Source organism: Antedon mediterranea, chromosome 1 (assembly GCF_964355755.1).
Source record: "Antedon mediterranea chromosome 1, ecAntMedi1.1, whole genome shotgun sequence".
Classification (NCBI taxonomy): Eukaryota; Metazoa; Echinodermata; class Crinoidea; order Comatulida; family Antedonidae; genus Antedon; species Antedon mediterranea.
The window spans coordinates 20,691,586-20,717,807 of record NC_092670.1 but is presented as its reverse complement, the minus strand read 5'-3'; the positions used below and the strand labels follow the sequence as shown (position 1 = coordinate 20,717,807).

At 32.8% G+C, this 26,222-nt stretch overlaps 1 protein-coding gene across 4 annotated transcripts in view; it reads right to left on the bottom strand.

Annotated features, from left to right (window-relative positions):
* LOC140061687 (cytohesin-1-like) overlaps nucleotides 1–26,222 on the bottom strand; it is a 47,828-nt gene that overhangs the window by 17,904 nt on the left and 3,702 nt on the right. The window contains exon 1 of one of the 4 annotated variants that reach the window (XM_072107909.1): nucleotides 7,465–9,578. The exons of 1 other annotated variant lie outside the window; for it this stretch is intronic. In XM_072107909.1, the coding sequence (XP_071964010.1) occupies nucleotides 7,465–7,663 (199 nt within the window). In that variant the 5' untranslated portion in view covers nucleotides 7,664–9,578. Of the gene's footprint in view, nucleotides 1–936; nucleotides 1,348–3,298; nucleotides 3,952–7,464; nucleotides 9,579–26,222 lie in introns of those variants that run through there. 2 more of the 4 variants (XM_072107911.1, XM_072107912.1) reach the window with 2 other exon arrangements.

Here is a 26,222-nt window from a genome sequence, read left to right as displayed (position 1 = left end):
TAAGAAACGAAAAAAGTAACAATGATTTGCACCGTACGAAAACAAATTAAGAAGGAATAGCAATTACAAATTATAAATGTAAATTTTAAACAACAGAAACAGTTTTACCAGACAGAAAAACACGATTTTGGTGAAATTGAAAATACAAAGAATATGGAGAAAGAGAAAAACAATTCAGTGATGCAAATAAAAAAGCTTATAATAAAAGTAGAAAGTTTATACAAACTACCACTGTACACTAAGAACAGAACAAGCATTGAAATATAAATTTGTATTACTATTCATGGTATGAGGATAATATATGTTATTGCAATACCATCTGGAAAAGGCTAAAAAGCTTTTATTCCTATTGAACTTGTTTCCTATAGATTGGAAAGTATTAACAGCTCAAGAACATGAGGGCAGCAGACATTATTTGCTTGATACGCTTTGCTTTTTACATAAAACATTCACTCAAATCTAGTTAGACATTCACAAATACTAAGTGCGGCCTCCAGATAGGATAGATATTAATTTTATATAATTATGTATAGAATCCAAAGTACAAGTGTACCAACCAAATTTGTAGGTACAAACTGGTCTTTGAAACAAAAACTGACCTGTTGTTTGAAAGATAAATTCCGACAGACATACATTGAATTGAAATAAATGAAATGGGTTTTGGAACAAACTATGCTGTGTTCAAGTAGGACTACAGATGTATAGTTTTCAAAACATATATTTTTTAATTTCCACTTTTACATACAAATGCACGCAATAAGTAAAGTATGGTTTTCTGGAAAAAGATTGAATTTAAATATTTAAAGTCCTATACCACTGTACTGTTTACTAGTAAGTATAAATAAGACTCTATTTTAGACTAATTTTTTAGACTATTTTATTCTAAGTTTTAGTACTCTTATTTTCTTAATAAAAGTTTAACTGTTAAAAACTCACCCGCTGTCAGTTTATTTGGCAGTGGAAACATATCAACCTCCTAGTTAAGTTAAGAAACTTAATAAAACTCCAAGAAGAATAACAACAATGATGAAACTTGTATCATACAAACATTAGTATCAAAGAATCTCCAGAAAATTGGCCAAATATCCAGTATATAAACGATCCACTGGTGGCGGAAAAATCCAAGAAAGCGACCAAATGTCCAGTAAAAAGGTCTGAATTACTGTCCACGCCAAAGGTTAGACCTAAACTACTTATCACACAAAAAAACTACACAAAAGGTAAGTGCTTTCAAGTGCTTTTTCCTGTCAAAGATATCAAACTGACAACTGAAGGTCTAGGTAGTTATATGACATGATTATCAACATGTGTGGTACAACCTTCTCCTAATATTATTTCCTCTATTGGAGATTCCGGCCAATCAGAGATAGCAATAGAGAGAGTGTTTCCTCTAGAGAAAGATTTTGGCCAATCAGAGATGGTGACAGAGACAATGGAAGAGCATTTTTCTATTATTTGAATGCTGGTATATAAATATAATTGATATAACATCTGAGGAAAGAGAGTAGGCAAGATTTTAGCCTTAAGGTGTTTAGGAAGTCATTAGTCAGAGATGTCATGGATAAATGAACTCTAATCATTAAAATATTTCATAGAACTCCTGGTTACATCATTATTAGGTAACTTTCTTACCTCCTCCCATTTGTACTTTATAGCCTACATATCAACAATTCTCATATTAATTTTAATTAAACTCAAACAAATTAAGCTAAATTAATTAAGAGAAATGTTTTATTTTTATGAAATTTAAAAAGCAGTGAAAAGGAATTATACAGCTTCTTGTGTTAGCACCACATAATTTTAATAAACTAAAAAGAGCTTGATATTTACTTGGTAAAAATGATTTTCTTTTCTTGAGATGAAATGAAGAGGTTGTATAGGGGCTTCAAGATAATTTTGATTTTTTACATTGTATTTCACCAGGTATAAAACATATTGTTTATGACATTGACAATTTACTAAGTACGAAACACAATTTTATTTCAGCACCTTCTATGAATTATACTGTAGATACTAAAGTACGAAATAAAGGGAGTTGCATAGACACCGTCCAGCAATCCATTAAGAAGAAAGCATTTCTCCTAAATAAATAATTGGTACGTGTCAAAGCTTTAGTGCATTGGTATGCTTCAAGCAATCAATAAGAAAATAGATTATCTGTCAGTGATAATATTCATTAACTCTTATTTGAAGACATGTTTTCAGTTAAAGATATTTATTTTAAAATTTACAGTGAAAGTAATATACTATTCTAATTTTAAAAAGAAAACAAATGATAGCTGAAGGCATTGTTATGGCTCTTTAGTTAGAGAACTTTATCTGAGTATTACATCTTTTTCAGCTAAATAGTTGGCAGGGGGCATCACACACCAAAGGTATTGTGATCTAGGTTTAAGATCCTATATAGAAAAACATATTTTTCTAGTCATTTTATCTGATATTTACTCATATATTGGGCCTGACCTTCCAGGGCCATGTGCATAGCATAAGCTAGAGATTGTTCCTCACCCCAGGGTGTAAGCGGCTTCAAAGGTGGCCTCATTTCCTCTGATAATGACTTTATCAGGGCCTAGCTTGAGTATATTTAACAGCAGGACAGAGGGACAATTAGCTGCATAGGTCTTGGTCTAATTGTTTATTTATTCAATGGAGTGGTTACATTAGTGTATGATCATGTGTTTTTTTTTATTCCAATCCGGCTTCCTGGAATAGTTTCAATGCTGTCATAATTTGATTGGATACCCGATACCTATTACAACATTTATATACCAGTAAAAATAAATCTCATTTTGTTTACTACAAAATAACTGAGATGATTTTGGTAGAGTAAAAAAAATAAAAAAATAATTAATACATCTATAATATAACAGGTGATATCATAAAAAAAAATGTTATTCTATTGACCAGCCTGCTATTGAAAAGTTTTTTTTTCAGTATTTATGGAAATTTATGAAAATATGGAAACACAATGTCAAAATGTGAAGAGTTTCTAAAATGTGATGGTAATGGTATAGTATACATACACACCTTTAGTTTACAGTATAACATTTCACTAACCTACCTCTTTTTGAAAAAAAAATTTATTACAAAATGCAAATAACAGGTTTTTTTTACAGATCTAGTACTGTCTTTCACTATAAATATATATACAATATGAATTATTACAGAATATTATATAATCTAATTGTCACTTTAAGATCCCTGGATCAACCATGTGACCTAAGACCCCCCTCTCTACCAAGGAAAAACCTTGTCAGTGAAACCACAAATTAGTACAATTTAAGAAAAATCAACTTACAGTACAGACCCATATATCCTAATAACGGAGAAAACCGATGGATATTTTCGTCACTGAGATTCTCTACTACACTGTACATATTGCGTCTTCTACCGCAATGTTTCCTGTATTAAAATACACGCTTACATCAAACATGGGTGGTGCCTACCAGTCGCTTTAACAGTCTTTTATGGCATTATTAGTCATCCGAATTAATTAGCGTCACGTATTGGCGGGAAAAATAGATAGAAATTAAATCATTGATGAATCACTTGATGTATTTTCAACAAGAATTGTTATAATTTGGTAGTGAAGGACATTTAGCGAAGGAGATGAGGAGATTGTCCTGTCCCCAGGGATCCACCCTGTGAATCACAATTTGCTTAATTAAATGGGGAGTATGCGTAATAGGATTTCCCTATGAATAAAAATGTTGTATGAATCACAAAAGATGATGGCGTAGAGTACAGTAGGAGGAAATGGAAAAATAACAATGCAGTTATTATGACACGCTTTGCTGAACACCGACAAATGGCAATAAAAAAATGCTCTTTATGAATTTAATAATAGGAAATGAGATGTGAATAAAATTATAGTTAGTTTTCGACAATAGTCTGTGGACAAATCGATGTATTCGTTGCGAAAAGATGCGAATACGGCACGCTATAGACAATGATCAGATGACATGATAAAATTAAATCTGTAGGAATGGTTTTTTGTCTTCCATTATAATTTACAGTATATTTACAATAGACAAATATTTACTTACATTTACAAAAAAAAATGATGACAAATTACTGTTATTCAAAATGGATGTTGCTAAAATTGAAAAATACTTTGTTTATATTCTTGATGAATGTTTTTTTTCTTCAACAATAACCATCATTAATTGTTGCTACATCTTGATAATTTTAACTGGTTAGGGAAAATTAAATTAATTGAGGTACTTTTTAATATCAGACTCTTGCTTTGTAAATTTACAATATGAGGGGCTTTAATGGAGGAGGTACTATTAAGTACTATATTAAAGTTGCCACTAAGAAAAACCAATTTCAAATCTTTTGTTAATGAACTATTTGACAATAAAGTTATCTTGTATCTTGTATACTACCAAGCTACAGTGATGAGTAAAAACACATACCGTATATTTCGGTGTATAAGTCGCACTTTTGACACGCAAATTTGACCTCTAAATTAAGGGTGTGTCTTATACACCGAACATAAATGCCTCACCACACAGATTGTACATAGGCCTAGGCTATCGTCACCTCGTTTGCTAGGCCTGAGTAGGCTAGGCCTAGCTACAGTAACTAACTAACGTAACGGCAACCTGCTTCTGCCTAGTTTTCAAGTCATTTTAGCATGATGTTATACTAAATATGATGAAAAGATTTGTTCATTATGGCGCTCCGATAAAATTTCATTTGTAAACGTTTACGTACGATTGGAATAGTATTTATTTATACAGTAGTTATACGCACGATCGCCGTACCCCAAGCGCAAGCCCTTCTTATGTTGCGGCGAAACTCATGAATAACAAGTTAGAAAGAACTTGTTGAGGCTGGGCGTCGCCGAGCCTAGGTAAGAAAAAACCTAAATAAAGGACGCCGTTGTAGATATAACAAAATATATTATTACAATATTGATTACAATTTAAAAAAACATTGTTTTGATGAAATATAAGGTGCGTCTTATACATCGACGATATAAAAAATACCGCTATTTTACTCTCAGTTGGGGGTGCGTCTTATACACAGGTGCGACTTATACACCGAAATATACGGTAGTCACTACAAAGTATTTCCCAGAAATTAAGAAGACTTAGATAACGGTCAATAATGATGCTATAGATAGAAAGCACATTTAATACTGATTACTGTATTCAGCATACAGGCTACAATACTACTTTTACGGTAAAGCTATCAGTAAAACACCTTTATTTGTTTGTTTAAAAACGAAAGAAGGATTCATTCAAATGGCCATCAGAAGCAGGACAGTAAAACTATCAAAGGACAAAAGAGTTATTTCAATGAAGATCTTTCCTAAACAAAAGACTTATTGTATCAATTGTGGGGTTAAGCCAAATCTAAGTACAGTACTGTAATTACTAGATCCTGAATTAAAGCTTAATATATGGTTGAGAAAAACACCTCCAAATGCACAATTAGCATTTTACAACTCCCTGGTGACGTCCATAATACTTTGGCCTAGGCCTCAATAGTTTTCAGGTTTTTTAGGAACACCTCAGTCTATTGTACCTAACTAAATTGTTTAGGAGGTTTAATTTGCTATCTCTATTGGCACTTAATTCACCATGTTGATATTAGAATTGAAATTACAACTACAGTACTTAAATATAATGTCTGTAAAACCATTTAAATTTGTCAGTAGTCATTAAACAAATATTCATAGCAATACATAGCAATATGCAGACAAAATGGTTGCTTACTCACTTAATTTTCAAAGAGAATCCACCATTGTAATTATTTATACAAAGTACAGTACTATTGGAAATAATATACAGTATGTACAATGTATAGCACCCTAGGAAAATTGTGGGTAAATCATATGAATAGCCTAATTAATTAGGAACATTAGCATGTTATTATGTTAGCGTATAGTATTGATCAATACAAGTTAAATTAGGGCCTGTTTCATAACCGGATCAACCATATTATGAATTAATTACCCCAATTTCTTGGCAGCAGAAACAGGACAAATTTTCAGTAACCAGTTAAATGGCAGCCTGAAAATAAAACCCAATCGAATTCAATTGCCGACCACTCACTGATTTAAATGATTATTTAGGCGTAAAAATTTAAAATAAATGTAGTTTATAAAAATTATATTTTACATTACAGTTTATATGATGCTAAACACCCACCCTAACTTTTTTTTAAAGTCCAAATTAAATCAATAGAGAACAATTTGAACTTTAATACAGTTCTGTGGACTGACTGCTCACTACTCTACATACTTGAAATTAAAATGAAATCTCTAGGCACTAACTATAGAAATAATTACCTTGTGATAGGCCTACAACCAATTAGTTGAATGAAACAGTAGCAATATAATCATAGCTATGTTATGTATACTGTTTATATTATGGTCTTCAAAGCATGTAATAATATCCAGAGTTATCGTAGTTAATCACCATGTTTTGATGGTTCATGGCGACTGATGGTCTGAATTTTTTCCAGTACTCTTTATCTTTACATATTTATAGACAGCTGTCCCCCTATTTTTACAAATCATCCTTTCATAATGGGTGATAAAAAAATGTGTATAATATTGTAATCATTGGTGTATAGTTACTACATTGGATCTGGTACAAGTTCACTGAAACTAAATTTTGATTGGCAGCCATATGTACGAAACAATTTACAATAACATCTTTCTGGTTAATGATAAATATGATGTTTGATTGCACTTTCTATTTTGTTTTCATGTACAGGTTCAAGCACATTACAAATTATTCAGGAAGAAAATAAAAATAACTAACGTGTTGACAAGGCCTACAGTTTACTTTGAAATAGAAACTTTTGTTTCCATATCTGAAATTGAAAAGGATTTTCTCTTTGTAGAATAGGCCAGAGGCTGTTAGTGTTACTAAATAAAAAGAGCGAATGTAAATACTGTATAGCTACAATTACTTAAAACAAACAAGAGGCAATGTCAATGCAGTGGTGGGCGGGAACAATCTCCTTCAGAGTCTTCAAACCAGACTATAACAAATTTTGCATGCCTGAAATGGTATGTTTTTGCTCCAACCCTCTTTTACACTCTTCCCCAGTGGAGCCTTCATCCCCAGTGGAGACTTCATCCCCGGCAGTGGAGACTTCATCCCCAGTGGAGACTTCATCACCGGCAGTGGAGACTTCATCCCCGCAGTGGAGACTTCATCCCCGGCAGTGGAGACTTCATCCACGGCAGTGGAGACTTCATCCACGGCAGTGGAGACTTCATCCACAGTGGAGACTTCATCCCCGAGAGCCAGAGGTTTATTCCAACACTAGTAGCATATTAATTAAAATCTACTGTATATAATTATCAGTGCTAGGGTGTGTATACAGTTAGTACTGTTCTGTAATTACCTGTTTTGTAATCATTGCCAACAATTAGTAGTGCTATATTAATGCAGCAGTAAATAAATATTTTTAAAAAGATTTCTTAATCAGATCTTTTACCTGGTGAGACATGGTTATTATTCTCTTCTCTGGCAACTTTATCCAAATCAATTTTAGCGGAATGAAATCCATCCACTTCTGATGCTACACCATTTGGTATACGTTCCTTTTCCAGAACGGCATTTAATTCCTTTGGGATATCATCATCGGCGACGTACCACTGCGACCTCGATTTCTCTTGCCGCTTATTTTTCGGCATTTTTAATAAAAAGTAATTTTATCCACAGTATCAGAAAAAGAAAGCGATGGAAATAGTTTACAGGAAATATCCAAGAATTAAGATACAGATATGCGTGTCATGTGAGCCAGATGCTTATAGTGGACTACGTCCTGCTTGAATGGTACTAACAGTAACACTTGCTAACTTAAACAGACTACAAACCAAAGTATATTATACACAGAATTATAAAATAGTCATAACACCATACTGTAGAACTAGGACTATGCAATAATTAGACAACTAAAATCACAGTGCTATCAACGATGATACAATAATACCGTCTCGCTCGATTAAATATTTGCGCACTATTCCAGATATAATAAAAATCAATAACAGAAATTCTGTCACGGCTCAAAAGCGTTGTTTTTAGTCAAAACACAAAGTGTACATCAGTCAAAATAATGTCCAGCATAGATACAAATAATTATACAACTTCCCACAGTGTTGCAGCCCTGTTGAAGTGTGTAAACTTGCTGTACTACTGGCAAATTGGTTTCTGCCTGGTTAGGAATTCCTTTTTAGATCCTTGTACTAACTGTGATGTCATTTTTTCTTCTATTAATCACGAACAGACATTGGACAGTAAATCATTGTACTCTTGTAAAGGTAAACAGAGTCAATGAAGCTATACCTCTTCCTGGTTTTGAAATGAATACTGTGGTGTACTGTAGTAGTTTTGTAATCACATCAGCAAGCATAACACTGTTCAGCAGGCCTCGGAAACCATGTAACTGAATATAAAATGTAGAAATTCCCTATCACCCGTTAATATCACATTTAGAAAACTAGTCACAGGAACTGTCAAGTATCACCTTGTAAAGCACCGTATTACGCTGTTTACAAAAGTTCTTTTTGTCATTTCCTGGTGTGTCGTGGCTTCATGCTGAATGAGAAGAATCTCAACTGATATCTAATCTGCATCAAACCCACTCGTTATGTAAACCAATCAGCACAGTGACAAAATAGATGATCAATTATAACTCTGCTGTAGATGTTTGTTTGTTTGAAAATGTCAATGATGAGACAAGATAGTAGTTGATCTTCTTTTACGAAAATTATGTCCAAATACAATAAACACTTCAGAAACCATGAGCAACTTAAATGATACTACAATTCTCGAGGATTAAGACTATTATTTTGTAAGTTAGAAAATATAATCTCCTACGTAAACCAATCGTAAGTGAATGCTGGTAAATACGAAAGGTTTAAATCACAGATAAGAACAAACTGACACGTTAAATGTCACATCGGCTAACTTCTATCAAGATCAAAATACTAGCTGGCTATTTCTGTACCAAGTGATTTAAACAGTGATTCAAAAACGAATGTTGAAAGTAACGGTATTAACGACTTGATGATGTGTATAATAACAGATCGTATGTTTACATAATTAGCAGAAATCCAGCTTTCCTGCTTGTGTCTGCTAGTTTTACCTTTTACTGTGTATTTTACAGTACGGTACCTGTGAACTTCTTGTGGTATGTGAAGATTATTGTACTGTTGGGGAAGCAGTTAAATCTATAGAAGTGCTTCCTTCGGAGGTTGACAGTCCTGGAGAAGTCTTCAATTGAAATCCCAAGTGGCAATTCACACTGATAATACAATGGCACAAGGTCAGGAAAAACTACAGCAGCAAAGTTAAAAAAACTTTTTAACAAATAGAATCATCAGTTGCATGTTATTTCAAATAATTATCCAATGTTATTATTAGAGAGGGGAATGGAAAAAACTATTTAAACTATCTGGTCCATTCCTTCAAAGTGTCAAATATTACAGAACCAGCCTAATGCACCAAATATTCACCTTGCTCTTCTTTCTGGAAAACACAGCCAGGTACACTATAACAATTAGCTGAATTGCATTGTGCACCCAAACTAGACAGGTGTAACAGTGGTTGCGTGTGGCTCCTATTTAATGCTTATTCACGCCTCCTATTTATCTAACTCTGCTTCGCCGCACACATTGTGATTCTTCCTTTCTGAACACTTTCAAATACAAAGTTTAGGTACTAATAAAACTGCAATACTTCTATACAAAGTACTGTACAGTAAATAACTATTAAGATAAATAGGTAATACTTGTACCAGGAAGTAATATCAAAACAGATAGCATAATCTATTTTTCAAAAAAGGGAAAATTGTTGGAAATCAAAATCTTTGCCAGGGTCATAATGTCACTTTGCTGGCTCAGAGAAAATCATACAGTAGTTTCACAAATTCTTCCATGTGGGACTACTGTATAATACAGTATTAACTGTAACAAATAAGATCACTGCACTGTATACAATAATTGATGTAGTTTTGAATGATAAAGGAACCATTCCTATTGAGTGGAAAATATGATTAAAAACCTTTCTTTTCGGGGACGTATTTTTCTTGTTCGTAAAAATGAATCCACTAAAATACGTATCAATCATTTAAATGGTTTCAAAGACCTCAAATTGATTCCTGTCTCGCTCGCCCAGAACCAGTACTAAACAGGTTTTATGGAGCAATTTTTTTTTAAAGAAAAGATTGTGATTGATAAATAATAAATTAAAAATAGTTATATGTTAACAAATCTCTTAATGGGAAATATATTATCTAAAAAATATTTTTAAATTCTTAAAAGTAATAATATTTATATAAATTTTTATATTTTAGTATAAATTAAACAGAGAAGAAAAAGAATATAAAATTATCACAAAGGGCAGTACGACATTCAAATGTACAATTTTTCCCATGTTTCCACACACATTTTTTTACAATTTACATGTACACTATCGGATGAATTTAAATTAACGTGTATAAAAATCGCTTTTGTAGGTAAATGATGACTCACATAAACTCTGTTTGAACCTAGAAAATTAACAATTTTTAAAAGAGATTAACTGCTAAACTATGTATAATGTTGAACTTCATTAGTAGGATTTACCGCATTTATCACAAAGTAGGTTATCGGATGAAAGTGATACAGTGGGGCAAGCAATCTAACACAAACCATCAAGCTAATCTTTTATTCCATTACGTAGTAAAGACCAGGTGAAAGAATTTATATTTTATTAGCAATGCGTACTCATTTTTTACTACTGTATATACAGTACTATAGATAGGAACATCTCGAGAGAGAGAGTATACATCTTTTACATACAGCTGCATGATTTGTGTTGAGTGTGTATAAGATTATATACTTTAGAAGGTTACTGTAGGTTCAATTTATTTACAGAGGTTTATTATTTATTAGAAGATAATATTTTTTTTAGAACGTTTTGTGTTTCTGCTTCTGTTTCTCCTTCCCATTTTTTCCTAGCTAATAATATTGTGGTATTTTTAAAATGACTGGGAAGGTTTAAGACAACATTTTAAAACTGGCCTAGGGTGGGTATTTTCTAGTAATACAAATATCGCAGGAAAAAACAATGTGACAAATACAGTAATGATGTACGTTGACATAAAAAATGGTTAAACTAAAGGCAGTTCAAAATAAAGTTTAGTCAACCGCCCACATAATGACAGTTTAGTAGTAGTAAACAAGTCATATAGATCATATCTTTATATTTTTATATAGTTTATTATATATCATTGTTGTTACTTTGGGAGTACGGAACCTGAACTCTTGTTATAGTGATTAGGTTCACTTTTAGGTTCCTGCCTAGTCCCTTAGTTTCTGTGTTTTTGTTTGTTTGTATCTGGTTTTTGGCAATAAATAATAATAATAATAATATCAATCAGAATGTTTTCCACATGTTTTTTTTCCTTCCCACATTGTACGTTTATCCTTGACTGTCGACTTGAAACAGGAATCAATCAAAGTTTGACATCATATCCGAGATGGAACAATAATGTATTTTTCCTTAAAGAACATATGAACTGTAAATTGCTACTAGTACAAAGTACGGCAGCATTATGTATTTTTTCCAAAAATAATAATGTTAGCTGAAACCAATTCTTGGAATGTTGATCAAGCTAAAGTTAAATGAACTATGGTTCTGACTAATTGACAAATAAACATAATTTTATTAAACAAAATGTGATTGTACAAATTGGTGCTGACCACAGCTACGTGAGAAAAGGACAAAACACTAATGTTTTTGAATTGATTTTTTATTTTTACATTTTTCTATGTCGTTTCAATATGCCTTGAACTTTTTTAATGTTTTTATTGATATTCTGTTTTATAACCAGCAATCAATTTTGTTTTTATAGCTGCTTTTTGTGAAAACACAATAAAGATAACTTTACTTAAAATCAACATTTCAATTATCAAAGTTAATTTTCCTACAGTACTTTTCAAGAGACTGATTAGCAATGAGCATTGGAATTCAATTATTGATGGAAAACACCTATCCTTTATTTAAATGAACAAACACACAGCATTGTACAGCATCATATGTAGCAAAACCATAATCTAAATTTTAGGTTTAAAAATGACGATTTAATTGCAGTTTGTGTAAAACTAGCGAGATTACAAAATTGATAGTATATTTACAATGAACTACTAGTTACATAATTTCTTCGAATCATACTGGTAGTACCAATTAGACAAACACGTTTTACTACAAAACAGCAATAAATCCAAAGATAGAGATTAAGATTATTTACAAATGACAGAATTGCCAAACCGTTCCAGATCAAATTTAAACTATAACAATTTGTCGCACAAGGACAGTAGATTTCGCTATACAAAATCAGAATGCGTAAAGTGTTGACAGAAAAATGCTTACAATGTAAATAAAAACAAAGATTATAATCAACCTTGACAACAACAATAATTACTCAGCAAACTTTGATCGAAATCACCATTGACCCAATACTTAGCATTAAGTGCAGTACTTTAATTATATATCCTGATATGATGTCTAGTAATACAAATAGCAATATTCAATGATAGCCAATACTGTCTAAGTTCAAAATCAAAAGCAGAACATTTCAAAAATTCAAAAAGATTGTGATAAATAAAAAGATGCTTACATGTTTTGCAAACAACTCTCAATTTACTTTCTCACCAAAGTGAAATTCTCAAAAAGTATCATTAGAATAAAAAAACCAGAAGAGTATTGAATTGTGAATCATGATACCGTACTATTACACAGGTACAGTACAATCATTATGGCATGAATTAAACATGCCTAAGAAGAGTATTATCTACAAGCAACATTGCTAAAGGTTCACATGTGAATCATGAGAAAGTTGGTCATGACCAACTCCTAATGTGAACTCAGCTACTGTATCTAGATTACTGTACACCCACTACTGTACATCATACAAGTTTAATGCATCCTTAATTTGGTTTTTTTTTGGCAAGAACGATTGAAGATGTTTCTAGTCATATCCCATATAATTGTCTATTTTAAATCCTGTTATTGAAACAATCTACTTGGGGCAAAATACTTGGTTAAAAAAAACTAAAATACTATCACATCTTTTTTGTGACTAACAAAGCATCAGAAAAAATTAGCATATACAGTATAAACAACAGTCTAATCAAAGAGCCTTATAAATCTTTAGGCAGATGGCATACAAAAAAACCAAGAAAAAAATAATCACATCATCCTCGACCAAATATGGTACTCCCAACTTCAACTACGTCAATTATCTTAAATGCCACAAATAACGTCTACTATAGCACCCTAGATATTTTAATAGAAGATCACAACGAATATTAAAAAGCAATCAATCTCATAATTTAGTTAATTAAAATGAACATCTGCTTCATTATGCCTTGGATATCAATTGTAATCTATGCTTGATAAATCACTAACAACGTGCCTGTTCTTATAGACTATACTAAATTGATAGTTTAAACATTGCCTCAATATGGATAGCATGTTGAAGTTGGGGGATAGGGAAGTTGGATAGAAGAGGAAAACAAATCTCCTCTTTTGACTGGCGGTTCTATAATACTTAATAGTAAATAATAAGGGGCAGATCCCAGAATTTTATAAACAGGTGCTAACAATAATAGTCAAATATAGATCAAAAAGTAATTTCATCTTTTAGTTAGTTAGTTTAGAGGAGTGTTAGGTAGAGTAGTAGTACAGGTTCACTGACCACTTTTGGTGGGACGATTCAGCCCACTTTTGGGCCGAAACATCCCACTTTGTGGACTGAAACGTCTCACTTTAGACCAAATTCATATTCATTTTTTTGGGTATTTATCAAGTTTTTAAGGGTGTTTAACAATCCGTATTTTATTGATATTGACAATTTTGATATAATATATATAATAAATTACTAAAAAAACATAATTTTATATTCAATTTATTACTTCGAAAACCTTGTTTATTTCATGCATTCGCCAAGCGGCCAACAGAGGGCGTAACTTGTTTACATCGTTCGCGTGACTAAAAATTGATCATTTTCGAAAATTTTTTCAAAATGTTTGCTTTATTGCATCTTTATCCCTAGTAGTACTACCCCATAGTCTCTCTGAAAATAAAGTTTGGGGAAAAAAGCTTATTTTATGCTTATAAAATGCATATCAAAGCCGATAAATTTAAGTGTGCCGAATCGTCTCAGGGCCGAATCGTCCCAGGGCCGAATCGTCCCGGGCCGAATCGTCTCAGGGCCGAATCGTTCCGTTACCATAGTACATTGTCTGTTTTCTAAAATTTGGAAATGGCACTGAAACTGAGAAGGAATATTTTTTATTCTTTGATTGACAGGATTGTCTATAGACACATAATTAAAGAGAGAAAAGGGTTGAAGATCAGACATGTGCTTTACGAGAAAACAGTTAATTCATGAAGGAATTGGTTTAATTCCTCCATGGTCCAATAAACAACACAGTAACAGTAGGAGTAACATGAAGATGTTACTACTGACAACCTTTATAGCTGTTATTTATATTCATCATAATTTGTGATGACGTTAGAATGACATTTCATGTGTGTCTAAATATAAAGCTTACGTAAACTACATTACTTTGACTATGTCTCAATCATTTTGCTTTTAAAACGGCTTAAATCAACTGAGTTAACGAAGCGGTGAAATTAGGAATGACATTCGTTTTAGCTATTATTACCAAAATGTCCTGACTTCGTTTGGCAATTACTCAAAATTGAGGGAGTGACCTTTGCTGAATTTCATACCTTTCTGAACAAGAATGTCTATATAAGGATTTAAATGGTCTATGTAGACACAAGCCATTGAATATGTTTACAGTGCGTAGGTACAATACCAAAGAATAAAGTGACTTTTTAACTCATTGTTTGATATTCAAAACAATTGTTGTCTATTCTCAAAAAATGTGTTTTTGCACAAGTCCCAGTCAATAGATGGTTAAAGCACTTTTATGAACAAATAAAGAATAATAATGAAATCAATACTGTATCAATTCATACATAGAGTTCAAGATAAAATAAAAGGTAGCCTGCTGCATTTGAATGTATACTAAACTTCTAGGCCATGGCGATGTTGCTTTCCTTGAGCCATGAAAGCAATGGTTCAGAAAACCATGAATGGTTGGAAACTTCTAATATCAATCTATTAACGAGGACTACTTGTTTGGAGGCTAGAAAAGTGGGTAGGGGAAAGAATGGAAGAGAAGAAGTCTATAGAACTGGGTGGGGAAAAGCGGTCAGAGAGTATGATGTTGCTTAATACAATTATGACAAAATCATTTATGACAAATATGGTGATTATTTGACAGATACACAACTCATGTACTTAGAATATTAATTTTCTGTAAAGATACACCTGCTCAATTATTCCACAGTAAGATTTACAACCTAACCTATATTTAATAGTAGTTTACAGGGTATGTTAAGAGGTCCCATGCCTGTCATAACTGCTTGGAATGTGAGGAATAGTTTTATGGCTTTTTGAAACAGAAGAAGAATAATGACAGTTATTCTGAAGACATTCTGATGGGATTGAATGATTATTAAAATTGTTGAAAAGTTTAAACATAATTAGAATACAGTAGTAGAACACTTATAAAGGAATATGTACTTTGTGACCCAATAACAGAGGTTGGCCGTAGCCGTACATGATTGACCCTCCTCATTCATTTACACAAGAAAGTGTCCCCTTAATAGGTGTTCCCTGAATAATATGGGGTTTTAACTGAAAGATGATATTAACAATTTATGAATACAGAACAAATTAAATTTGAATGGTTCTTTTAGTATCATAGCATGTGTGCTAATTGGTAATCTTGTACAGCGGTATTCATTAGCAATGTACCAGTATGTCTTACAAGCTTGGATTATTAACTAGGTACCTACAGTACTATTAACCGTACAGTCGTTACTGTACATTTCCATAATTATACACTACAGGCAAATCTCTGGTAAAACAATTACATAAGGCATCTAACGGAAGCTACATGTTTAAAATCGGACAAATATAGAAACGAAAGTTAATTACAGTATACCAGATCATTATTAATACATGTTTTGGCCGTATTTACACCTGTTTTTTGAGAAACTAACATTTGTCATCATTATTAGGCCAAATGGTTGAGAGAAATCTGTTTTTGTTTGGATCATTAAAATGTTAAATGCATGCAATATTAAACACTGTAATTTTATTTTTAAAATCATGGTCATATAGAGGGGTATTGCTAAACCCCACAAACCTCAAAATAACATAGCAAACCCCATCGAACCAACATGAAAGTTACTGAATCGTGTAGTGTACTACACACTTGATATGCAATTTTTTTTTAAATAAATAAATTGTTTGATTAAAAAACATTATTTTTTGGTTAAAATTTGCTAAACCTTGCAAACCCATATAGAGGACTTTACTACCATTTGTAAAGTATTGAGTAACCTACATTTCTTTCTTTAAAATTAGCAGAACAGTGACACCTTGTTCAAACAGTAACTTTTACCCTCCATGGTGGTCAAAGATCCTAATTTTTTATTATCACACTGACAGAAATAAATAAGATATATTAGCATTAAATGTGAGACCTAAGGTAATAATTAGTCTCATTGCTGTAGGCAGTCTTTTCATGTGGTTTTTGCTACATTCCTTTGTTTAGTAACAGTTTGTTATTTTATGACATTGGTTTTGTTAAGAGTGATTGGTTTGCGACCACACCCAACACACAACACCCTGAGGGAATGTTTTAACTGTTGCATGTGTTCCATGCTCATTCGGCATCTTCCATTGACTAAAGTATGATTGATTTTACTACAAAAGAATGGAAATAACATAATGAATTGCATTATAATAATTGATTAATTATTTTTATGATGAATACAGAACTTTTAATGTTACTGAATACCGAAAAGCTTTAATTAATTATATTGATACTACAAAGATATACTTCTGTACAGTATCTGAAATTGATTAACCTGATTTCAGTAGTTGTTATACATTAATGTAGAAGGACCTATTTAATATAAAGAAATTAAGCTAAAATTATAGAAAAAAAGATATGGCCGATATTTTTTTAACCTTGAAAAAGATTATACTGTACCATATTTTTATGTTAGAGCTCTCAGTTAAAATAAAAATAAAACAGTTATCATACAAATGTCAACTAATGATTGTCTTAAAGATTAAAAGAAGAAGATGGTTATTTCAATAAAAAGAAGTATCTAGCTATCAAGAATCCAAATCAGTTTGAAATGGATTTGGACTTGTTTTGGATTTTTTTATTAACTTTGAAGATTATACTGTACCATATTTCTATATTAGAGCTCTCAGTTAAAATGAAAATAAAACAATTATCATACTTATGTCAACTACCAATTGTCTTAAAGATTAAAAGAAGAAGAAGATGGTATCTAGCTATCAAGAATTAAAATCAGTTTGAAATGGATTTGGATTTGTCTTGGGTCATTTTAAGGTCAATTGATGACCATGTCATTCCACCTGCTCACACTGGCCATGAACTTGGACTTGAAAAAGAAATAAGTCAAGCTTTAAAATATCAATCACAAAAGATGGTCACACTTTGGAACACATGTTAAAGTACTAGTTTGATTTATAATTTCATTCCTTTTTTCTTCCTCTACTTCAGTCTCAATAGAGAGAAATGGCGAACCGCGATGACGTCACTCAAATTTCACCGAGTGGGTATAGATTGTAAACAAACCATTTCGCCACATGTTTTTGTATGGGAAATTCCGATTGGTTGAGTTAAAAAGGTAGTTAGAAAAGAACGTTTAAAACAGTGGTGGCGCCAGGATTTCCCCGACGGGGGGGGGGGGGGGGGGGGGGGGGGGGGGGGGCCGAATTCCTTGACAGGGGGGCCGAATTCCCCCATGGGGGCCGTACGCGCGAAAGCGGGGGTGGGTTTGAGCCTCAGAAAATTTTGAAAAAATAGATGCTTACACACTGTTTAATAGGCTAGAGCAACTGTTTCCATTACATTTAATAACAATGTCACATAATAATGTAAATTTAAATAAATCTTTCCTAAATACTCTAATACGGATCCTTTTCGACGAACTAATAATAAACTTTGATCCGAAAATGCCTCGATAGTGCATGTGTTTAGTGTACGACTGTGCTTTGGTGGTCTGTTAACCTCAGATATATACCCTATAGCCGGGTAAATAACTCAATGTAATTTAGTACCGTATACAATGATGATTGCCGTAATCGCCGTGTCTATAACACAAATCAATAAAATGCCGTTTTTTCGGCCGTGTACATAGAACAAGAGATTTCATGTTTTTATGCCTATGAAATAATAATAAAAGAACATCATGTTTATCGTTTTTTTATCGTTTATACTGCATACCATTATATAAAAATCCTTCATACGCGAGAAAAAAGTTCACGATATTACACTCTACTCTGTACAGGGGTGTAAATATACAGGTCCACGCTAACGCTTGCACACGGACCAGGGCGGAAAATGGTGTATTTTTGGAGAGTGATGACGTCAGCATTCACACGAGGAGCGAGCTAAGACAACGTGATGCTGGTAGTGGGAGTGCATGTGTTTTGAAAATAACTCAGTTGTGGGTATTTTCCGAAGATTTTAAATTGCGTTTTCTTTTTAAACTCTTGAATTCATAAATAGTTCTTTCACTATGTAGGCCTATTTATACAACTATAGCTCTAGCCTACTCTTCTTAATTAAAAGAGTCAAGTGCGTCGAATCCGCGTCTAGCGACGGTCACGGGTTTGGTGCATCTTTTTTTCCCCTTTAGAATTAAGGGAGGTGGCTAGGCCACCCCATTCACCCACCTACCCTAGATCGAGATTTATGCGCGAAAAGAAACGTGACCAGACCCTGTTTTATGGTTCGGGCCAACCGCTTCCTTTTCCCAATCGAACCCCCACCCAAACCCCTTTAATCGACAGCGAACATATACGCGGTACACCAAGGGTTATTGGTAAATTGAAACAATTCGTAAACTCAACCGTGAGAACATAACTCGTACCTTTATCCCTGTATGAAGGTACGTCGATGCGTAGTTGCAAATGAATTTTCGATTTTCGCCTGGAATCTGAAAAATACACATTTTGGTTCCTGGATGTAATATGATACAGCCCAGATATGTTGACGCGTATACCGCAGTGAGCCATGAAAGATTCGTACAAAGAGACACCGCCAGACAAAAGCGTACCACATCATACTGTTTACTTCGCTGTCAGTATATCATACGTACGTCAAAAATGGAATGCCGCAGTTACTTAAAATATATAGTAGTACACTTAATATGGTTTTATTTTTTACCAGAAAAGAAATGATCATATTTTTCTCCCCGACAAATATGGCCAATACTCCCCGACGGGAGAGCCAGCCTGGCGCCACCACTGGTTTAAGACACACATAATAACAGTATCTTTTTTTTTTGCAACACCCATAACAATTTTAATGTTATATGGGCAAATCTTAACATATTTTATTTCAATTTGGATTGAATTAAGACGCGTTTTTGTTATATACTGTACCCAGCTCTAGGCCCTAGATAGTTTCGCTGATGCTGTGTAGTACCTCGAGTAGGCCTGCTCGAGCGAGCCTAGCACGGATTATCGGTTATTATAATAATAATAATAATATTGGAAATTCTTTATTGCATACTGTACTACTGTACTACTACTTTAGCTAGGGTGCTGCTAGGCCTCTCCTAGCTAGGTAGTAAGACTAAATAGAGCATCTCTAGTAGACGTAGGCCTAGCATTTTAGTTTCAGCTTGACAACTGCCATTTTGTTATGTGGCTATACTTCCTGCAGAGGGGGGCTACCGCCAGTAATGAATACTTGATAACACCATTCTACTATAATACTATAGGCCTAGTCTAATGTAGATCTACAGATATGAGATATTTTTAGGAATATGATTGTGAATGATGGATGACTAAATACACAAATAGAAAAGAATTATGAGCGTTACAGCAACAACATTGGTTAGACGACGCCATGATTCACGTGTATAAACATAGGAAATGTGCCGCCCTCAACGGTTTGTTATGATTTTATACCCACTCGGATTTTAGACGTCGGTTCGCCATTTCTCTCTATTGTACTGTACAGGATTGATTCTTTATTTCAATAATATGTTTCACATTTTCTAATTTTGAATGGGAATATCTGACACTGTACACAACATTTGCATGAAGAAAAAAAAATATCCATCATATTATTTGAGAGAGAGGGCCTGTTTCTGCTCTTATTTTTTTAATCGATTATTTTTGGGCAGCAGAAACGGGGAAAAATTTAAAAACCGATTACCTGAATAACCGATTAAAGTCGTAGCAATTTTCAATTGCAACGCGATTATTTTTGTGGTTTGCGGTGACTGGAAAAAATCGATTATTTTGATTTTTTCAGCAGAAACAGACCCAGAGGTGCAAGATCTTATTTTGGGATGGGGTAATCATGGAGGAATTATCTAAATAATTCTTCCAAGGGATAATCTACTAATCTTTCCATGGGATAATCTACTATCATAGTTCATATCACAGTAACCAGCTAGGAGCAGTTTTGTCTGCACTGCAGGCATAGGTCGTGTTCGTACGGTGGTTAAAATAAGCGCTTAATTTCACCCATGCCTCGGGTTATAAATTGAGCGTTGTTCGTACTTGAAATATTTAACCGCTTAAATGCTTAATCGACGAATCACAAACCGGAAATTACGTTTTAAGGTCAGTTGTCTTTACAACCTACGACCCCATTTTCGCACGCTAGTTTCGTGTTGTATATTTTTTACTCGCGATCTTTCTTTACAATAACAATTACTTGCTACCTTTTACACTGCTTATCCTTGCGACAAACCTTATGCCTCTTAACGCCGATAATCCTGCCGAAATATGCCTTCTCCTGACGACCATTATTTTACTCATTGACGAAGAATTTGAGCCCAATGTTACACGACGGAAACACCACCGACCAGCGGCTCCCCGACCAGCTAGGCCTACTAAGCGGTCTACACCAACAAGGACAGCACCAGCTGACGATCGCTCTCGAATCGTGTATGGAAGAGCTTCGTAGGAGAAATGACGGGCCTAGGCAGCGAACGTTTGTCAAAATTTGACACATTGCCTCTATCGGAGATTTATTATCCTCGAAGGTCGAGTATAATTGGATTATCGCTGAAATAACCTGCAAATTTGGTGAACATTTTACCTCAAATTTTTTGTAGCCTGAGGCAAAAGTTAATTGGATCACGCGAACGGAAATCGGGAATAAGCTGGTATTTTCAACCCCTACGAACAGGCCCATATAGTACTTGTCTGAAGTAGAACTGTGGATCCATCATATTGTAATTAACTGAATGAATGATTACATAACTATACAGATAATGTTAAATTCCTAACATTTCACATCTACAGTAGGTGATAAATGGCAGTAACAACACATGATAACAAACATACCAGAATTAGGATTGTTTTAAGTGCATGTTCACACTGGAAGAAGCATCCTTAATTCTGTATAACTATAAGCATTTCTCTGTGTCTGAACACCCTCGTTTTTTTTCTATGCGGTTTATTATTTGACCTTGCTACAGTATGAGTGATGTACGCTAATACTGTACACCATAATTCTATCTGTGTAAATATAACCTCACTGACAAATGGTAGAAATTGTATAATTAAAATCATGGAAAGAAATTGAAGTTACTTCATGATAGGTCTAAAAATAAAAAAACAAACAAACTTACCATTTATCGGACAGATAAAAATCTAAAACTTTTAAAATTGTTTCTTTTAAAGTCCAAAAACTGTGAAATCAGGATTATTTAGAAAAAGTACTGAATCGACAGTGAATGCCAATACACAGTGTCTGACGAGTAATAAATTGTAAATGAGGAGCACGAACTGTTGGGTAACTTTTACTGGTATGAACGTTTACCAGCGCATTCGCAAATTAATATGCCTCATAAATAATAATGAGGGACTTTATTGTAACTGACAAACAATAATTATGTTCGAAAATTAATAATACTATTTAACTATATCAGAGGCTACCAAACTTTCCCTTCCTAAGTTGGCAATAAAAATAAGCTTATCTAAGCCGAAATTCTAAACTCCGCCTTCCATCAAGCTGCTGAAAACCTCCACCCAAAAAAGCTGTTTAACGTTGGTAAATTAAATCAATTCTAAAAAGTAAAATATTACTTTTTATTATGATTGTTTAATCAAATTTGTATAAATATCATTATTGAACATAGTATTGTATCAGTATCTATTCTGCATATTGTTATTAACCATGGGACTCCAAAAAAGATGAAAGGACAACAGCCTTCAAATCTAACTTTTGAAGGCTACCATTGTCTTCCCATTTTGTGTGGTCCTATAGAAGACAGACAGCTCTATGCCTAATAAGGAATTTTATAAATAAACAGAGAATCAAGGGTGTAACTAGATAGAGTAATTAGCAGTTCATGTTCTTTGAGCAAAATTTGAGACTAATGTGGTCTGAAAGTGGAGAAATACCTTCAGGGTTGGGTCAGTTAAAGAACAAAAGTAATGTACAATAAAAAGAGGTCATTCATTTAATATATTTAAAGTAATTGGATATTATATTGTTATAAGGTACTGTATGCTGGTTTGTAGAAAAAAAGAATCTATAATTTATAAACAAATAAATAAATAAAATTTCTTCTAAAGTAGTACAGTATGTATTTTAAACAAAATTTATGGTAAACATTTCTTTCTTTTGATCAACTTTGAGTGGGCAGGACATATTTTCATGTTTTTTACTGACCATGTCCAGAAGGCTATAGATTCTGAAGGATACAATATGTTTTGGCATTCAGTCAGTTGTTTAGTGAGGTTGGAAAAACATCCTTATTTATACATGTCCTTCATTTTGTTGCAAAATGTGTGTTTTTGTGTCCTATAATTTTTACATCAACAATAATATGATACATTGTATCACAGTGGATTGGTTCAATATTGTTAAAGTTGATGAAACCCGAATATAAAAAGAGACAATAGACCTGTTTTGACTGCAAGTAAAATTCAAATAACCAGTTAAATCTAATATTGAGTGTTGAATGCCATTTAACTACTGCAGTTATCACTTTGCAACTTTAGCTGCAACACATAATAATGGTTAGTGCGAGCAAAAAATTGAGAGAAATATTGTCTGTTGAAAATATAATTCAGTCTGTATGTATTATGTTACACTATAAAAAGCAAATGTTACTTACATTTACAAAACATTGGAGAAAATATAAGGAAACTTATTCATATTAATTTGTCTAAAATACAATATTTTCAAAATATGAGGGTAACCTACACTTTACTTGAAATGATAAGCAGGTTGATGTTAAACATAAATTTACATTATTTAGAAATTATCTAAAAATAGATATTGAGGGGTAATGACTGACTAAACACAGACGACTGACTAAACACAGACCACTTCCTACTGTATATCATCACACAAAAAAACTAAACCACCTTTTACTTCTGATAAAAGAATGTCATCCCAAAAAATATTATTATTATTTCAAAAACCAACCGCTTAACAGTTAAATTTATTACCACTCAGTAGTAAGATGCCGAATTATTTCAGGTTAAAAAAAAAACAATACAGATGCAAGGCATTATGAGGTTATTTTGGAACATTATTTACTTTTAAAGAATTGATATTAAAATTTAGGTTAAATCATAGAACTATCTTCTATTTTCACCAAGAGAGGAAAAACAGTGTGTTAAAATAGAGGGCGACAAACTATCCTATGCTAAATCTCAGTCTCAGCATAATAATATCTCTGCTATCTACAGTACAGTACATACTGTATATCATAGGCCTTGTACTGTATTGTATACTATTGAAAATGTTTGCTTGTTTATCTATAAGTTAGATAACGTTTATAGTTTATCTGTGGGAAAATCTTGTATGGCTAACTACAGTATGTATGATCAATGCAGTTCTGTAATGATGATAATAATATTGTCACAATTTTATGATTGCAGCTAACAATGGCATTATTTCTGCATTTACCAACCGATTGACTCAGTGGTTAGCTTTTATCAATTTTGAAAATCTTGTCCTGTTTCTAATGGACTAAGTAAACTGATTTAATTGATTATTACTAAATTGGTTCAGTGTGAACAGGCACTCTGACAAGATCCTCACAAATGAAAATCAGCTAAGCACGGAACTACTGTAAACCGTCATTACAATAATCACTTGTTTAAACGATAACATCGCAAACCTTTGAGGGAATTTCAAGTTCTGATTTTTATGAAAACCCTAAATCAATTATAACATTTTTCAAATTTCTAAATCATCAAGAACTTAACATTCATATTCCTAGATTACATTGCATTTTAATTTTTAGCTGAGAAGGAATTTCTCGATGAAGTAGGCTCTTAAATGTAAATCCATATTATTTGAATGTAATCAAAGAAAATCAGTAGGTAGGTAGGTTTCAAACTAAACTGTACACAAGTTATGGTAAGGGGTTTCACAGACTTAGTGGATCCAGAATTTGTTTTTCATGGGGATGGGGATGGGGATGTGGTGCTAATGTTGGTTTATCCAGGTAAGCTACAGTAGGCATGAAATAGACAACACATTACTATAATACTAATAGTCTGTCAAAAGTATGAATCGAAAAGTAGTTCATAATTTTATTTAGCTGCAAAACTGAATCAGACCGTTTCTTATTTATTTATGTCTCTATATCTTTTTTATTTTTCTCCTTACTGTCTGTAGTCTTAATTTATTGATGGTAATGGTAAGCTGCTCCAAGAAAAATTAGTTTACCCACAGTAGTATAAGATTAAGAACAATAATTTATACCATGATTTCTGTTACTATTGTACTACTTAGCTCATTAAATAATAAAATATTTTTAATCAATTTAATGGGTCAATTTGCACTTGAAGCAGACAATTTTAACATTTCGACAATCAAAATAAACTTAAAATCTGTTGAAATTCAATTTCAAGTAGTTTTTTCTAAGACAAGAACATTTCAGAGCAATTCAAATTGTCTGGAATATTTAGTGTACTACTGTAGTGTAAGATAGAAAACACATTCTCATTTCAAATAATAATTTACTGTAATTACAATAAACAATGTCTATATAGTCTACAGGGAATAACAGTATATTACAATGCTAGTGAGAACGATTGCAAAAAAAAGTGATATTTGTAATAATGTAGTTTACATGTGGCAAATGTAACTGTAGATGTAGATTCCCATGGGATAATACACAATCTATGTAATGTATTAAGCTTCATACTTTCCATTAATACTAAAATGAATAAGGTCATATCAAAACTAGGGCACTGCTAGTTGTACAGATATTATTGCTAATAATAACATTTTATTATATATATTATAAAATGTTATATGCTTAATAATTTAATACAACAACATTTAGTTTCATAATGTATGTTAATATTCAATTACAATGTGTGATATTATTTACAGTTAATACTGTACCCTGGGCTATGTGAACGTTATTGACTAGAAATTTAATTGGGGCTAAAATAATTGCTACCCTAGATGGAACGAACTGAACTGGCACAGAAGCTTTCTAATTTTAAATACATTTGAACATACATTGGTCATGTTACAGAAATGGTTCATTTACTGTAGGGAACAGGGGTGTTCTAGGAACTTTTAACTTTTTGTATCTAAGCCTAGAACGGGCTATTGTCGATTTATCCAGGTAAGCTAGGCCTGAAATAGACCTTTTTTTTCAGCAAAAATGCATACACCATACCTGTAACAGTAATACTGTATACTGTAGGCCAACACTACTGTAGTATCCCAGGGGGTCTCTTTTTTACTGAGTAAAATTAGTCATTAAATTAGATAAATGTGTAAGCACAACAGTTCATTAAACTCATTACATAATGACATAAATTATGTCTTAATGTGGTAATGTTTATCACATTACAAACATTCCTGTGGAATGGTAGAATTTACACATCACATGCCTAGAGTAGCTATCTGTTAATGCTATTTACATTAGAAGGTACAGTAACTACAATTAGTTATCCCACACAAGTCACTGATTGTTAATTTATAACAATTCAGCCTAAAGTAGCTCTTTATAATATTATATAATTTACCTTAGAAACTTGCAGATTACTTTTAATTGTTGAAGAATTAAAGGAAAGATCTTTACGAATCAAATCAGCCGAGTTTAGTACACAGTAAATCCTAGAACGAC